The sequence below is a fragment of the Electrona antarctica genome (genome assembly GCF_951216825.1).
Source record: "Electrona antarctica genome assembly, chromosome: 9".
Lineage (NCBI taxonomy): Eukaryota > Metazoa > Chordata > Actinopteri > Myctophiformes > Myctophidae > Electrona > Electrona antarctica.
In genome coordinates this window covers 33,159,619-33,177,776 of record NC_136790.1, presented here as the reverse complement: position 1 = coordinate 33,177,776, position 18,158 = coordinate 33,159,619, and the positions used below count along the sequence as shown (strand labels likewise).

General features: G+C 43.5%; 1 protein-coding gene across 5 annotated transcripts in view; it reads right to left on the bottom strand.

The window, feature by feature from the left end:
* Positions 1-240: 240 nt before the first annotated feature.
* The window catches only part of mtss1 (MTSS I-BAR domain containing 1), an 83,884-nt gene continuing 65,966 nt past the window's right edge, over positions 241-18,158 (bottom strand). For 2 of the 5 annotated variants that reach the window (XM_079510315.1, XM_079510319.1), the window contains 12 exons: positions 17,202-17,359; positions 16,915-17,022; positions 16,694-16,791; positions 15,063-15,132; positions 12,943-13,089; positions 11,330-11,486; positions 11,057-11,080; positions 7,742-8,079; positions 6,568-6,784; positions 5,910-6,082; positions 5,288-5,428; positions 241-4,977 (listed from right to left, as the gene is read on the bottom strand). In XM_079510315.1, the coding sequence (XP_079366441.1) occupies positions 4,594-4,977; positions 5,288-5,428; positions 5,910-6,082; positions 6,568-6,784; positions 7,742-8,079; positions 11,057-11,080; positions 11,330-11,486; positions 12,943-13,089; positions 15,063-15,132; positions 16,694-16,791; positions 16,915-17,022; positions 17,202-17,359 (2,015 nt within the window). In that variant the 3' untranslated portion in view covers positions 241-4,593. The remainder of the gene's footprint in view (positions 4,978-5,287; positions 5,429-5,909; positions 6,083-6,567; positions 6,785-7,741; positions 8,080-11,056; positions 11,081-11,329; positions 11,487-12,942; positions 13,090-15,062; positions 15,133-16,693; positions 16,792-16,914; positions 17,023-17,201; positions 17,360-18,158) is intronic. The other 3 variants (XM_079510317.1, XM_079510316.1, XM_079510318.1) reach the window with 3 other exon arrangements.

Genomic DNA, 18,158 nt, shown 5'->3' with positions numbered 1-18,158 from the left:
TAGATGGCTTATGGTTATAAACAGCCCCCCAAAAATAAATCCATTCATAAAATGCTGATGACCTCACAAGTATACAAACCTCACACCTGTGTGCACGTGCGCGTGTGTGTGCGTGTGTGTGCGTGTGTGCACGCGTGCTTTTGTGAGACAGTCTCACTTCCCATTCCTCGTTGTATCTTCTTAGCTGATCCCAGATCAAACGACTATTTTTGTTTTGTTGTTTGTTTTTTCTTGTTCGGCTTTTTGTACAAAAATAAGTGGATGGAGAAAAGTATGCCAGTGCTGTAATCCAATTAACCATATAATTATCCTCTAATTATCGACAAGCCACGAAAAAAATTAAAATACAACCCAGATATATAGATAAGACATCTCTCCCATGAATAGTACAGCTAATATATACATACACACAACTGCTGATGTGGGGCTCATCGGTCCAGTTAAATCAATCAATAAATCCATCCATCCATTGATAAATGAACACAAACGCAAAGACTGAAATAAGCAAGGCATCCTTTCAATTCTCTCATTAACAATATAAACAGTATTTGTTTTTATCATCATCTCTACGCAACTTGTATTTTCCAAACACAACTCTGGGGATTACATATCATCAACACCAGGGGGGTGACATTTACAGGCAAATTACATACAGGAAAAAAATATATATCACCCACAACTTCATAAGTAACACTTTTATATCATCTCTGTCAGCCAGAAACCTCTTATCTCCATATTTTAGTTTTTAGCGTTTTTTTAAGGCCCAACTTCATCATACTACAGCGTCACACAAAAGCATCAAGATTGTCGATCTGCTACTTTGGCTATTTTTGAGTGGTGTAAACCACTCCTACAACTGGCTTTGTTAGTGCAGAAAAAAAATGAGCATGGTTGCCATGTTCACCCTGTTCACCCGGGTGTGATTTCATTACGTCAGACATGATTTAATTACGTCAGACAGGCTATACCTTACACCACTCAGTTCACACGGGTGTGATTTTTTAAATACATGGGATGATACAAGAGATTATAGAAACGCCAGTGTAATACAAATTTTACTGTTTTGGGATGCAGACTGTACTACAACAATGTTGTTGGAGTGCAGTTTGTTTTCTCCTGAATAAATTATAGGGTTAAAGGGCTTTGAATAGGACTGACAGCTCAACAGGAATATGTTGCGTCTTTGTGTGTATCGCTTATGAATTGATGTTTGACTGGCCACTGTAAACAAAACCTCTATCGCCTGGAATTCCATGTTGGATCATAAATTAAACTAAAGCCTCATTTATACTTCGACCAACGATGGCATCGCTCAAGGGCACCGTTGTGTGATGAAGCACAAATTAGGCTTTAAAATATTGCACTTTATATCATTTTTTAATTGGAATCCTGAAAAGTAACAGTTTTGGACATATGAGGTTTCCACCCGACAGAGGCGGTATTCTTATACTTGTTCTTCATAGCCAGCTATGATTATTATCTATTCTAGATTTTTCTAATTGCAAAAGTTGCCGATCCACGTCGTTGTTGCTAAGCAACACTGCCGACGCCCGTGGCTGCGATATAAGCTGCTTGTTGGTCTGTGTGGATCGTCGCGTTGAGATGATAGATAAAAGGAGCACTTCACCCATTTTCATCCTCACTCTAATGCTCATTGTAAGATGGCACCATTTCTATCTATTCACTCTCTGCGTCTCATTGGTAGACTGTGGACAGCTCAGAAACAACCTACCAATGGCATCGTCGATGGAGATTCACAGCCAATAGAAACTACAGCCTTTCTCTTCCTGTGAAGTTAGCACACTGAAGTGAAGCCATCATTTAAAAAAAGAAGTTTTGAAAACCCTGCCTACCGATGATGTCACTGGTAGGCAGGTTTCTGAACCGTCCACAGCCCACCAATGAGACACAGAGGCTGCTTTTCCACTGATTCTGTTCTTTTTTCCCCACCTAATTTTGAACCAAATGAATTGTCTCAGATCCCTAAATGTTAATTCGGAACCAAAAAATACTTCTTCTTGCCCTGAAGTGGGAGCCAAAGTCACTATTCAGGTTGGAAGATGCAGATGTGATATAAACCATCATAAAAAATAAAGAACGGAACCAGTTATAGAACCTAAGTTCTTTTAGTGGAAAAGGGGCCTCAGTGAGTAGACCATGTTATGAGCATTAGTGGGGATAACATTAAATGAAGATGAGGTTGGAAATGGGCGTGACATGAAGTGCTCCTTCAAGCAGTAGACCTGTTGCTTGTCCGACAAAGGCAAAGAACAGCGTTATAAAATTCCAAGGTTGTGACTGTTAAGTCATGTTTAAAAAAAAAACATTATACCCATAAACATCGCTAAAGGATGAACTATATGGTTTTGTACCAACGACACCTTTGGTGTGACAAGAGATGAACTTTGAAATAACCGTACACGAGCAAAGGACAAAACGTATCAGTGGTTCTCAAACTTTTTTTCAATTTCTGAGTGTGTACAAATGGAAGTACGGGTCAATTTGCTTCCATTTGTACACTCTCAGAGTTACGGACCGATAATGGCCAGACCCACACCACAAACTCCTTGCAACAAAACAGTTTTTAAGGCCAGTCCACACACCAATGCAACTCCTTGCAACTGCCATTGGGGATAATGGTTTCAAGTTGTTGCATGATGCAAGAAGTTGCATTGGTGTGGACTGGCCTTAAGGGTCCATTTTGACCCCACTTTGAGAACCACTGCGTCACTGTAACAGCATGAGGAAGACCTCAAAAGGAGAACGTCCTACAAGGGGCCGTGTTCACAGAAAACCATTTCTTTTTTGGGGAGCTGCCAGGGCCTTTCCTCCCATGCATGTCTATGGTTAAAGACACGCTGGGAGGAGCACTCATCTATTCCGCATCAAGCATCACATTTAATCTCTCCCTCTCTCTCTCTCTCTCTCTCTGTGCATCCAGCAGATTTAGGTGGAAGTGCACTAAAGCAAGGGTGCTTCAAGCAGGAGATAAGATTGACCAACCTTATTATGGTTGACCGGAGTACCTTGACCTTTATCAGTTATTTATTGCACTTATACTGTGATACTATAAACTGTGAATACTCTAGCACTTTTATATTTATAATATACCTTCTCGGATTGCAAATTTGCACTGATCTCTTGTGATACTCTTGTGATACTATACTTGTACATTGCTGCTGTGTATTGTCTGGACACTGTGTCCTGTGTCTGTTTTAAAAAGCGTACTGCTGCACTTTTGCCCAAGACAAATTTCCCCTTGTGGGACAATAAAGTATATCTCATCTCATCTCATCACCTCAGGGCTCTGTACTGGTGTCTTTTCTGTTTTCGTTCATCGTGGATATGCTATCTTTCAGCGAAGGTGTTCCAATCCCCACCATGCAGATGCTGCATGGGGTTTCAGTGGTTAAGACCTGACATTGACGTCCATGTTCATGTCATGTTGTTTCAGTTAGGATATTTTTGCTGATAATGACACCGCAGGACATTTGAGGTTAGGTTTGAACGCTGCGTGTGTCAATAAACACTCTGTGACTGCGAGAGCTCTGGGCTTGATAGTCAACGTGCCCCTCCGCTCATGAAACCTTTGTCTGTGGACACGTCCCCTAAAAGCGTACCTTTCCTTTCACACATGGCCCTAAAATATTTTAACTAAGCTAAGGTAGAGGTACCTGCATATCAGATGCTAATTGGTCCACATCGGTCCAATCAACAGGCCACAAATTAACGACCAGGAGGTTATAGGCACACTTTTGTCGATTTAACCTAAATCCTGTTGCTGTACAAGTGTGGCAAAACCAAACTATGTATTTAGAACCAAACTATTTTTGCCACAATTTGACCTCACAGCAGAAAAACGGGCATTTGGGTTCAAAATCGGCCAAGTGTCCCTGTAATAAAATAAAAACATAGTCAAATAAAATCACCAATCAACAATTGACACAGTGCTACCGGACACTCTGATTGGGTAAGACAGAGTCCAATGAAACTTAATCGACGAAGCGAAATGCAAACAGAAGAAAAGGCTAAAAACAAAAGACATCCGGTTTGCTCGTAGGAAGAAAAATAACTAAAATCAAAGATTTCTGTAAAAACAGCATCTGAACAGAACCGAACTGAACTTTGGGAAGTCGAACAAACATACGTTCCAGCGGCTTGTGTGGCTTGTATTGTTCCAAAGCACACAATCTCTGAACGACAAGTCTCTGAGATTTATAAGCCCATAATGTTGTGCTCTTGTAAATTGTAGCCATTTTCACAGCGCAACATGGCGCTCGGCAAAGCATGAATCAGTCCACAGACGGTCCCACACACACATAGATTACTGTGTGCCATTTGGCATCGCAGATTTAACCACTTAAACCCCATTATGGTTGAGCGGAGTCCCTTTAGGGATCTATGATAGTCTTTTCAGTTTTCTGTCATTGTGGGGAAAGTGAGCTTGTTGATCTGCTATTTTCAGCGAATGTTTTCCCACAATACGGATGCTGGGGTTTAAGTGGTTAATTCCGCTGAGATTTCACTTGAGCAAAAAACTAAACAGCCTGAATTGTCTTGAGGGGGGACCTGTGACATCACAGCTACAGGCTCTCATTTGTGATTGGCGGGAGAGGGCAGGAAGGGGGCCGAGCGATCGTTCGACACGGTCCGTCGCAGCTTGACCGCTCTGATCAGCGTCACCATGTCCAGCGGGCCTCTCTCTCTCTCCACTTCTTCTTCTTCTCCTCCTTGCTCTCCTCCTCCTCTCTCCAGACCTCCCTCATGCTCCTCTGTGTGTTGGAGCGGGTCGGGGTAGGGCGCCTGGGGAAGCCCCGGCTCCTCGGAGCAGCTCTGTCCCTGCATGGTGGCTGCAGCAGGTGGCAGCTGGGGTGGTGGCGGCTGGGACTGCGGCGGCTGGGACTGCGGCTTGTGGGGGTGGTGGTAATGCGGCGGTGGGGGGTGTGGCTCTTTGAACTGGTGCTGTTGATTGGTCTGCTGGACCAAAGTTGTCATAGTTAACACAATAACGAAAGCTAGAAAATTACAATAATAAAACAAATTACGATAACCAACTGAAACTGTATTGTGTGTTTACAAAACAAACTAAAACCATGTGATATAGACAGTTTTATTTTTTGTTTGTTGGTGGTTCATCTGTAACTTAACTTTTTAGTTTTTATTACAACAATCTAACTAACATTAAAACTAATTAAAAAAAAATATATCATCATTTTCAAAAATAAAAGCTAGCAAATCCACTCAAAAAACCATTAAAACCAACTGAAAACAAACAAACTATTCTAACCTTGTGCTGGACGGGTTGCTGTGGTTGCTGGTACTGCTGTAGATGGTACTGCTGTTGGTGGAGTTGCTGTTGGTTGTTTAACTGCTGTTGCTGTTGAAGCTGTTGATGGTGTAACTGCTGCTGCTGCTGCTGGTTCAGCTGCTGTTGGATTGACGGATTGAATGCTGTGTTAGCAGTGTTAACTCATGATCTACTGCTAAGGACCAGTTAAACAAGATTTTTTTCCCCAATGACCCAGACTGCCAAATTAGTTATTATTGAATCACCACCGTATGGAATAGCTCTGGGTTAACAGAATGATCCCAGAACGTCGTCCGCGCTCTGTTCAATCACCGCAGATGCCACCTACATTCAGAGAAAACAGCCAACAGCACACACACAGGAACTGCATTCCTGTGTTTTCTTCTCCCGATTGGCTACGGCCCATCACGTAACACACGCGCCAACGCAGTGTAAGGCATAATATCTTTTTATTCCTTTTTGTTTTATTTTTTATTTTTAGATTGTATTTTAATAAGATAGATGTGAGTGTGCTGAAGGCGTGCACACCTCTAGTAAATTATATTTGCAGAGGAGGGGTGGGGGAAGCGGCAGCGGCTTCAAAAAGTTAAACAATGCTCACTTGTAAAGCACAGGCTTGTTGCTGCAGGTTTAGTTGCTGTTGGTTTAGTTGCTGTTGTTGCTGATGATGATTTAGTTGCTGACTGAGTTGAGTTTGGTGCTGTTTTTGCTGGTTCAGTTGTTGTTGCTGCTGGTACTTCCTCTGTTGCAGCTGTTGTTCACCACCACCCTCTGCTGGTCGGAAGGAGGTATTGTTAGTATAGTAGTATTGTACTTGCGTAGCCACACAACTATTCCACAATCTCCCAATGCTGTAGCTCTGTTTGGAACCTCATCTCTCTCTCGCTCAGAGAAGAGGTTCCGTGTCAGGATATCCCTGCACGGGTAGAAATGGGGTTGAGCCCGTCCAAAAACAGTGGCGAAAACCCTTTTCGCAGTATTGTTTCCTAAAAGTAAAGGTATCATAACCGAGCTACAGATGATAAACTTATATAATAAGAAAAACTTAGCACGTAAGACAACTGCTCAATCAGGCTTAAATGTTAAATGCTGTCCAGAGTCCAGACAACCCCCATCCGCATGCGCAGTACTGCTTCCGTAAGATTGCATTGGGAAAACATGGTACTGGCTGACTTCATAAGCGTTGTAAGCGGTTGTTTCACCTCTGTCTAAAACTTGTACGTGCCTGTCCTACGTTTATCATCTGTTCAATCAATTACCTTGGAAGTTGGGCACGGTGGGCACCGCCACAGGAATGGGCATCTGCCCTGGCACCAGCTGGTAGTAAGGAGAGGGTGAAGGAGGGGGCAGAGCACTCAGGCTCTGGGTGGACGTGCACAGCTTGGCAGCGTGCGCGCTCAGCCCTCCTCCTGCACAGGACGGAGCCACAAACACATTCTCCTCGCTGCTTCCTGGCCCCATGGCCTTCAGGGGAACCTGGGACACGGGTGGAAGAACAATTCAGCTTCTTTGCTTAAACTTGTCATCTACTCTGACAAGTACATATAGATGGTAGAAGTACATATAGATAGTAGAAGTAGAGCATTGAGCATTTCTTGGGTAATATTTGACAATTTGGGACAATGTTTGGCAATTTTGAAGGGCGCTAGCCCACCCTCCAAAACATGGCTTTTGAAGGTTACGTCATGTGACAGGCAAGTCTATGGACTTTTTAATGTTTGTTTAGTGCACTTATGAAGTACATCATTTGCCAGCCAAGTCAGCAAGCCAGATTTGTGTTTGTTTAGGGCACTAAATGATGACGTCGTAGGACGTCATGTGGCCGATATAAATACAGTGACCTCACTTCAGACGAGTGTGATTTTTTTTACAGTATTGTGTTAGGACTAAAATCATACTCTAGCTCAGTGGTTTTCAACCCTTTTCACATCAAGGCCCATTATTTATTCAACATTTGAGCCACGGACCACCATTTGATGACATTTAGCCTCTCCCAAAACTAAAGAATATTTTGTTGTCGTTGGATAAGATTTTGTCCACAATTCCATGCTGTTGGCAAACATCGATAAAAAATAACAATTCTTCCACATTACACATTAATGAACTCTTGAGAGTGTAAAATTAAACTGCTGCTGTTACCAACTCTCCGTCATTTAGCTGGGGACCACCTGGAACCCCCTCAATGACCACTGGTTGAAAACCACTGCTCTAGCTGATAAAGACAGACTGTACCAAAAACAATAGCCATCAGGCCTAGCGGAGACACCTTGGCTCTTACAAGCTATAAAATATCATGTCATATCATAATGCTTGACATACTGTATGTACTATCAAGTACATACAAAGTTTTGGCTTTGTACATACAAAGTTTAAAGTACTTTGAACTTGTACTTGAGTATAATACTTGGGTAAAAGTACTTTCCAACCACTGACCTGGGGCGTACAGATGGGGATGGGAACCCCGCCGCTGATCGTCCCACGCCGATAGGCCGGTTTGGACTGCGGCTTCCGCCTGATGGTGGCCGTGTGGGACTGCGAGTGGTGCATGCCGCCGCCCATCCGCTCGGGGTCGCCCAATAGGCTGACGGTGGAGGCGGGCCGTTTGGACTGCATCAGCTTGCGGTACTGGAAGCTCAGGTCCGAGTTGCGGGGGATGGTGGAGGACTTGTCGAAGTCCGACTGGCCCATGCCGCTGTTGCTATGGAGACGCATGTGGTGCAGGGAAATGGAGTCCCCGTCACCCCCATGGAGAGAGATGGACTCGTAGTCCACTAGGGGGAGGGAGGGAGAGGGAGGGGGAGAGAGAGAGAGAGAGAGAGAGAGAGGTTTAGATGTGTTGTATTTAAGTTACTCCCTACTGGTTTTGTAACTTTGTTCCATCTTCTATCTATCTATAAATGCACCAAGTCTCTGTACGTCTGTCTGTCTGTAATCCACGTAACTCGAGAACCGTTTGATCCACCGCCTTCAAATTCGACACACGCGTTCCACACCACCAAAGGGGGTGCAGTGGCCGGTGTCGAGTCGGTCGGACTCACGGTTGTCCAGAACCGCCCCAAAAAGGCCTCTGCCCGGGCTAGTAGGCCAGTGCCCAACAGGCACCGCTGTAGAGGCTCCAACACATAATATCTGGGTGGGGCATGCATTTCCAACTTATGCCAGTGCCCAAGTATGCCAGTGCCCAACAGAATAGAAGATTTGTGTTAAAAAAATGCTAAATTATTAAAAAACCTTTCCAAACATTTTTGAGAGACAATTGAAACTATTTTATTTTGTCTTCCAGGTCATCACTTCAGTTGAGTCATGAACCTTTTAATACTTACTTCAGTACAGGCTACAGATCTTTACTTCTTGCCTCCTCCTGGCAGGTTTCCTTTTTTATATTTGGTGTACCGTTTTTTTTCTTTTTTTATGGTTTTACAATTTGTGCTAAATAAATAAATCAAATCAAACTGTGATGTTGGCTTTAGACCTTAAGTCAACTCACTGGACAACACGTAGGATTTTGAAAGTCTGACCACATTTTAATCTGTCCCTGGATTAATTATTAGAAAAATGTAATTATTGCACTGACAGCAGCAAAACAACACAGCAACACCGAGACGTACAGTGGTGTGTGTGTGAGAGAGAGATAAGAACATGCGTCATTATGGAAATGTTGGCTTTTCATCATCGTGAAAATGGCTAACAATGTTATTGAATTACTGTCAGTCTCACACACACACACACACACACACACACACACACACACACACACACACACACACACACACACACACACACACACACACACACACACACACACACACACACACACACACACACACACACACACACACACACACACACACACACACACACACACACACACACACACACACACACACACACACACACACACACACACACACACACACACGGCGCTGACATGACGTTCTAACACAGTGATTCTCAACCTCTTGAAATTCAAATATTGATATATTTTGTTTATCCCTGGGACCCCGGTCTACACTGTACAAATCCTCAGTGTTAGTATAACTCTTGTTGTACTGGTCTGGAGCTAATCTGTTGTACTGGTCTGGAGCTAATCTGTTGTACTGGTCTGTAGCTAATCTGTTGTACTGGTCTGTAGCTAATCTGTTGTACTGGTCTGTAGCTAATCTGTTGTACTGGTCTGTAGCTAATCTGTTGTACTGGTCTGGAGCTAATCTGTTGTACTGGTCTGGAGCTAATCTCGCAGATCGCTGGATGTCTGCAGTGTTTCCAGTGATTGGAGGCCTGTTGAGAACTCTATAATGTATGGATAGCAGCATGCTACTGTCCACTGTTGAGAACTCTATAATGTATGGATAGCAGCATGCTACTGTCCACTGTTGAGAACTCTATAATGTATGGATAGCAGCATGCTACTGTCCACTGTTGAGAACTCTATAATGTATGGAGATAGCAGCATGCTACTGTCCACTGTTGAGAACTCTATAATGTATGGATAGCAGCATGCTACTGTCCACTGTTGAGAACTCTATAATGTATGGATAGCAGCATGCTACTGTCCACTGTTGAGAACTCTATAATGTATGGATAGCAGCATGCTACTGTCCACTGTTGAGAACTCTATAATGTATGGATAGCAGCATGCTACTGTCCACTGTTGCAAACCATAATATCTTTCAGGACGTTAGTATGCATTCCACGTACTACTGAGTAGCTAGTACGTTTTCCGACATCCTAAAACGTCTCACGTTAACACTACATCGTCGGGTGGAAACCTCATATGTCCAAAACTGTAGCAGAATCTACAAAGAAAGTAGCAGATATACTGTACAAGAGCAAAATGTGTCGCTTGGCTACTTTTTCCATTTGCAAAGAAAATTTTAAAACAAATTGAATAGAGCTTTCTGCCTGCCAACAAGGAACTAGTATGTTAGTAGTACAGTATGTATTTTAGTATAGTAGTAGTAATAGGATGTTAGTAGTACAGTATGTATTTTGGGACCCATATTTATGTGTCTATAAGATTCCTCCCACCAGAGGTGATGAAAGCGACAAATACGCCATCATCATTTACATGACAATTATGTTCCCAGCATCATTTATCATTATGACACACCGATGGTGACAGACAGACAGGCAGGGAGGGAGACAGACAGACAGACAGGCATACAGGCAGGCAGGCAGGCAGCTAGGCAGCTAGACAGACAGACAGACAGACAGACAACTAAAACAATGATGGAAAATGTTCGTAAAACAAAACAAAAAAACTAAGCTATGCGAACGTCAGAGACATATTTTAAGGAAGGAACTTAAAATATTGGCAATTTCGTCAACAGATAAAAAACTAGACTAGGGAGGGACTAGTGGAGAAGAAGTAATTTTATGCTTGGTTGAGCTCGGATGAATTCTGAAAATAGCAGATCTATAAGCTCACTAAAATCACATATTTAGTGGACTAAAACTACACTAAAACAAAATCAAAACTTGCTGTCAAAATCAACGCTGATAGACAGACAGACAGGCAGACAGACAGACAGACAGACAGACAGACAGACAGACAGACAGACAGACAGACAGACAGACAGACAGACAGACAGACAGAAAGGCAGAGCGACAGACAGAGGCAGAGCGACAGACAGAGACAGAGCGACAGACAGAGACAGGCAGACAGACAGAAAGACAGACAGACAGGCAGAGCGACAGACAGAGACAGACAGACAAACAGAAAGGCAGGCACGACAGACAGACACCTACCATAGAGAGGCTCTTTCTTTAAAGCTAGAAGAGAACAAGGAAGGAGAATTTAGCAGGAAAATTACAAATAAATGAAGACACTAAAGAGAAAATGCAGAGGAGCTCAGAATGAAGATTTGTAGAAACAATTACAAGACTCACTAGCACCCCCTAGAGGCCATGCTGCTACACCGATGTACTGTATCTGTGTGAGTACCATGCAAATAGTGTGTGTGTGTGTGTGTGTGTGTGTGTGTGTGTGTGTGTGTGTGTGTGTGTGTGTGTAGTACGTACCATGTGAGGGTATGGTGTCTTCGGAGCAGGAGGGTGTGGTGGTCTGTGTGCTGTAACCACTGGAGCAGTGCAGGGAGTCCCGGCTGCTCCTCGGGGCGTCCGGATTCAAACCCCCAACCCCCAACGTCAGAGCCAGCTGCTCTCTGGCCGAACACGACTGGAGAGAGAGAGAGAGCGAGAGAGAGAGAGAGAGATGTAATGATCCGTTATTGGTTTTAATGGTTTTACTCCATTGTTCTCAGGTAAGTTTGTGACGTTAGTTTATTTACAGCACACACATGGCAATAATGCAGAGTTACAGTAAATTCACACTGTGAGGGGGTTAGAGGAAGTGGCAGAGGAAGATGGAGAGAGACAGACGAGGGGTTATGTCCCTGCTCATGACACCCCCTAGTGTCCATGATGAGACATGGACGAGGACCATCTAGATTCTAGACTAGAGACACTGTACATGACATCATAAACAGTCAAGCATTTTACACCATTTGTGTGTTTGTTTCTGAGAGCTAATGGAAGCTATTGAAGTCTCAATAGAACGTGTCATGTAGCAGTGAGCACAGATGAAAAACAATGCTCCAACAGCCTCAGTGAGCCTTCTGTTCTTCTAACTAAAGGAGCTACGCTCTAGGGCGGGCAGCCATCTCTCTGAAAGAGAGAGAAAGACTTAAACCTAGTTTATGTTTTTATTTTATGTAACCTTTATTTAACCAGTAAAAACACATTGAGACTGCGTCTCTTTTTCAAGTGGGAACTGGCCAAGCGGCAGAATACATAATTACACTTTCAATGCTACATTGTACATGTCAAGTTATACAACAGCCAAATAATAAATCCATGAACAGTACCTCCAGAAGCCTATAGAATATATACAACAGTACTACAAAATAATACACTAACAATAACCGGGTACAAGAACATTTGTACACGAATACACAAGTACATTTATGGACCGGAACCAAAATAAATGTTGCATGATGAGAATGATGATGATGAGAACAGCAGACATACAATCTCACAACCAGTGTTCATTTTGTTGACTAAAACTATGACGAAACATTTAAAACATTCTTGTAATTTAAGGTGTGGTGCTCAGCCACTCGTCATGAGCTTGTAGATCGGCTATTTTGGGCACACAGCTAAGTAGAAATCATGCATTACGACAGCATCACAAGCCGGCAAATTAAACATTTATCGACTAAAATAAACTGTAGATTAAGTCGACTAAAAACCTCTCAGGCGACTAAAATGTGACTAAAAGTAATTGGAATTTTATTCAAAAGACTATCTAAAAGTAAACGTCAGAATCACAACGTGACTGGGCTGGGGTGGATCGGGTCAAAAACTAGGCCCCGACATTTGGCCTAGACTGGCACGCACATAGCAGCTCCGTCAAGGCACACACAAACATTAAATTTTTTTAAATCATTATTATTATTATTCATTTTATTTTGTTCCATTCATTGGTCGGCCCACTGGGCATATGCCTGGTGTGTCAAGTGGCCAGTCCTCCAGTCCAGGCCTGCAACTCATCAGGGCGTTGCATTGTGAGCTTGTAGGTCTGCTATTACCCGGCGCGCCCAAGTATGAACCAGGCTTTTAGACTTCAGGCTTACCTTCCCAGATGCAGACATGGCTCTGGCCCTCTCAGCGTGGTGGGTGTAAGCGTTGTGCGGGGGTGCCAATGATCCGTTCTCCGCCCCACCACTCCCCCCCGGGCCGGACCACGACGCCAGCTGATTGGTGGAGCCGCCAAGCGAATCCTGAATCAATGAATCATCAATGTCACCAATAGGATTGAAAAACAGCATTACATGTCCTCAAGGTAACCCATTTAAACCTGAGGCCGGTCTTGAAAAGGCCTTCTAAAGGTTTTATTAAAGACACCGTAAAACCGGAGGTCTTTCTGAGAAACTTCATAGAATTGAATCCGGAAATCGGGAATCCAGAAAAGTACAGATAGAGACTACAAAATTCCCAGCTTCAAAGATAAAGTAATGCTGTCACGGCTGCCGGTCTAAATGGGTTAAAAAAACTAATCCGATATTGGTGTGTCTTGCTGCAAGTCATATTTTTGTGTTTTTGTTAAAATGTTAAATCTCTACATTCCGATAGTAATCATCGTTAGAGAGTGTTTGTTCAGCAACAGGGCTCTCCCTGTCTTTCCAACTAAGAAAAACGGAATACAGAGCTATTTAACACTTTAACACAAAATAAAATATATCACTTATAGCATATTTCAGAGCTAAAACACTAGACCAGGATTCTTCAACGGGAGGTCCAGGACCACTAGGGTGTACTCAAGAGTTACTACAGGGGTTGTGAGCTTGTAGATCGGCTATTTTCGGCAAAGTTGGTGTAGAAGGAGCAAACCAAGTACAGAGCCAAAGGTCAAGTTTACTAAGTATTGAGGGCTTACTGTAATTATTATGTCTGAAATAAACCAAAACTCAAAAAGTCAATGAAGCCATCTAAGAAATGTTATACAATATGTATTGGGGGTCCCTGCTTTGTCTTTCTCCTAGGGGTCCTTGGCCTGAACAACGTTGAAGACCCCTGCTCTAGACTTCATAAAAAGGGAACACACATATGGTTTGGTTACAGAAATACATGGTGTCAAACAAATCACAGGAATATTGCATATGTTGTACTGTACATGTCTTCATGATGGTGACTTTGAGATAACAGGTACGGTAGACATTTGTGTCCGGGTAGCTCTATGAGAGCTATCGCCTTTGGACCACAAGGTCATGGGTTCGATCCCGGCACGGCTGCCAACTCAGTGTATGAGTAGCATGGCTTGGGTGCGGCAAGTCGTGCGGGAAGTACTGGGAGCTGATGGTAGGTGTGGCGCTCCACCTCAGCATCCATCTCCCAGGGGTCTAGCACATTGTCACAGGACACGTCACCACACACACGCACATGCACGTACGTACGCACGCACGCACACTATTCATTTACCCTAAACAGTCACACGCCCAGAGATACATGGGAAGAAGACATGAGGGACGTATGGAGGATCGAGGGGGAGTATTTGTATGTCCTCACGCTCGTGGTCAAATCCCTGCGGCTAACGTGACCAGGAAGCAGCGCACATCGCTGGGGGGTGGGGCCACGCCGACCGAGGCGGGAGGGGGAGTTCCCCACGCTGAGGGAGCGGCCGGCTTCATCGTGGCCAATCAGCAGGAAGGGGGAGGAGCATCGCTACACATAGGAGATGGTTAGACCGGTGTGTGTGTGTGTGTGTGTGTGTCTGTGTGTGATTTATAGATTCAGGTCTAAATTATAAAAGGACACATCAAGCAAAACCAAAGTTTATGGGTCATAAACCTTGTACAGTATGTTCACATTTCAAAGTTTTTTTCTGTAAATTGATGCCCTAGTTTGTCATACAGGAATGACACACAAAAGTAGCAAAACTAGTCAATCTACACGTGCTGTGAGCTTGTAGATCTGCTATTCTTTACTTTGTTTTACAAGTGAATGTGTGTGTGTGTGTGTGTGTGTGTGTGTGCTTTATGAATATTTAACCAAGGAAAAATATTAACAAGAGCTTGTTGTGACTAAATAATAACCACATTTGGATCCATTGGAATATGTAGTTATTTTTCTAGTTCCTATTTTTTTTTGTATGTACACGTTGTGAGGTTTCTACCCGACAACTGTTTCTCAAGTGTGTGTGTGTGTGTGTGTGTGTGTGTGTGTGTGTGTGTGTGTGTGTGTGTGTGTGTATTACCATTCCATCCATAGCACAGCTGATTGAGTCCAGCGAAGGGACATGTCTCACTGACCCACACTGGTATGTACTATGGAGAGAGAGAGAGAGAAGTTTAATCCAGGCTTGGGTGTGCAAACCTCCGGGTATGGACTAGTGTTTATAAACACACCGAATACCAGACAACACCACCACCGCTGAGAAGAGACGTCCAGAGACCAAAGCACCATCCTGCATCATTTAACCACAGAACGGGAGGATTATTTTCTTGTCACGATGAACGGAAAACTCATTTATCTTCTCCTGCAAACTACTGTGCAGCCAGGGTGTACACTCCGCCACGCGGCTGACAGCTGACGTAGATACAATCTGTTATTATACAGTATGTGTATGTATGTGTAGGAGCAGTGACCGCTTATCGGGTGCCATGTTTTCACCCAAACACGACAAGATGTAATTTCAGGACAGGACGTCTTGACCAAGTTGACCCAGACTAGTGGGATCCAAGGGCGGGGGGGTGTAGGGGGGAGCTCTAGAGCTGGGGTTCTCAACCTTTTCAGGCTGTGACCCTCCAAAATAATCACATTTCAATTTTCAACTGGGGACCTCCCCAACCTGACAAGCACTTGGAGTTGTAGGAGTATTTACTTTGACTCGGTTCCACAGATACATATTGTGAATAGATTGGCTATTTTGACAATTCTATTCTTTATTATATTATTTGACAATTTGGCCAATGTCTGGCCAGTTTGTATAGTATAATTGTTGATTACTTTTGATGTAGTAATGTTTTTTTTCCTTTTTTTTTCCTTCTTATTTTTTGAGGTATTAAATCGCAAGACATGGCCAAAGCATTTACGGGGGTCCCCAGTCAAAAATGTTGAGAACCCCTGCGGGGGTCTTCAACGTTGTTTTCAGGCTGAGGACCACTTCTGGGACAAAGAGATGAAGCAGGTTCCCCCCCCCCCCCCACACACACACACACACACACACACACTACATATTGTATAATAAAATCGTGTCGCAGAATAAACCTTTTCATAGATTTCACAGACCACTTAATATACTATTTTGACAGCACTATCATCCAGGAAAATTATGAAAGGTTTTGGAGATATGATAATTGAAAATAACTCTAAAACTATACGATTATACTGTTTTCTTGTCCACATTTGAATTAGGCCGCTACATACTTCACAGAGAGTCCCACCAAACACGGTGTGCCGATCGGAAGAAAGTTCTGCTGACATAAGTCAGAAGTCAACGGCCTCAGAACTCAGAGGTCCAATGACGATTGGAAGTATACTGTGGGCTTAACCCATTTTGGGCGGGAACCCCTTTTGGTGTTTTAAACATTATGTTATAATTTAGCTATTGAAAAATAGCAGATCTACAAGCTCATAGCGCGCCACCGAGTGGCGCGCTACGAGCTTGTAGGTCTGCTATTTTTGAAAAATCGTGAAAATATTTATTTCAGAAAACTGGAGGATTTAGAAGATTTTTTTTTTAATTTTGAGGTCAGGCCTAAATGGGTTAAAAATGTAATTTAGCCTAGCATGCTGTTTAGACAGATGCTAGGTTTGATGTTCAGCCGGTCAACTTTGCATTTATTTACATGTGTGCGTGTGTGTGTGTGTTTGTGCGTGCGTTACCTGCTGATGCTACTCTTCCTAGACATTGTGTTACTGGGAGAGGCAGGAGGAGTCTGGTACGAATAACTGAAGTCTGAACACTTCAGGTCCAAGATGACCTGCACATGCACACACACACACACACACACATACAGATAAAGATACGCATATACAGGTGACAAATAGTGTTAACATATGTTAATTGTGAGAGAAAGAGAGAGGGAGAGAGAGAGAGAGATAACCTGTTCACTAGAAGGGGGCAGTTTATTGGGGTCTGCTGTGAGGTTGGTGAGGTCCTCTAGAATAGTCTGAAGGTGGGTCACTTCTCCCAGCATGCCGATCTCGTGGTCCTGCACACACACACACACACACACACACTTAGGAGATGGACTAGTCATCTCAGTAGACCATGCATTTGTAGGATTTATGTACCATGTCGCCTCTGGTGAATCCAATAAGGATGGACTATCTTCCTAAATTAACAATCTTTGATAGAGCCATTTGTATGGTTGACAGAATGCGGACGCACCAGCACTGGTTTCATCAAGGTGACAAAGCCACAGAAGCGAGCTCTCTCCTCCACCAGCGCTCTGACCACAGCCTTCTTCTCCGTCTCCTCTAGCACCGCGTAGCGCACGTTCACATCCTGTAGCGCACTGTCCAGCTGTCCCCGCACCTCACCCTTCCCTGTGGACGTGGACGTGGACGTGGACGTGGACGTGGACGTGGACACACACACACACACACACACACACACACACACACACACACACACACACACACACACACACACACACACACACACACACACACACACACACACACACACACACACACACACACACACACACACACACACACACACACACACACACACACACACACACACAGTTATTATACTGTCCCCGCACCTCAACACACACAGGTAGGAGCAAAAAAGTTTATAGATCGGCTATTTTCAAATGTACTAGAAATAAAATGGGCTTAAATACATTGGTTAATGTTAATGTAACTAGTAGTGGCATAATGAAGTACAATCTCCTCTGAGATGTAATGGAGTACAAGTAAGAAGTATTGGACATATTGACATAATCAAGTAAAGTAAAAGTACCTCATTTTTTTTAAACTTAAAAGCACAGTACTTGAGTAAATGTACGTAGTTACTTTATCTAAAGACCTAGCAGCATGCAGACATACAGTACTGCAAGGCAATGGCTGCAGTGTCTGACTGCTACCAGCAGAGGTCAGCACAACACCGCACCAACATACCCACACTCAAAGTTTGAGTGGTTAAGGCTGACAGTGTTGTGCAAAAATATAAAGGACACTTGTGTGTGTGTGTGTGTGTGTGTGTGTGTGCGTGTGTGTGTGTGTGTACACACATGCGTTAGATGTATAAAAGAAGCATTAGGATGCGTAACAAACCATGGGAGAGGAAATAATTGCGCACACACGCGCATGCACACACACACAAGAGCGAGAAAGA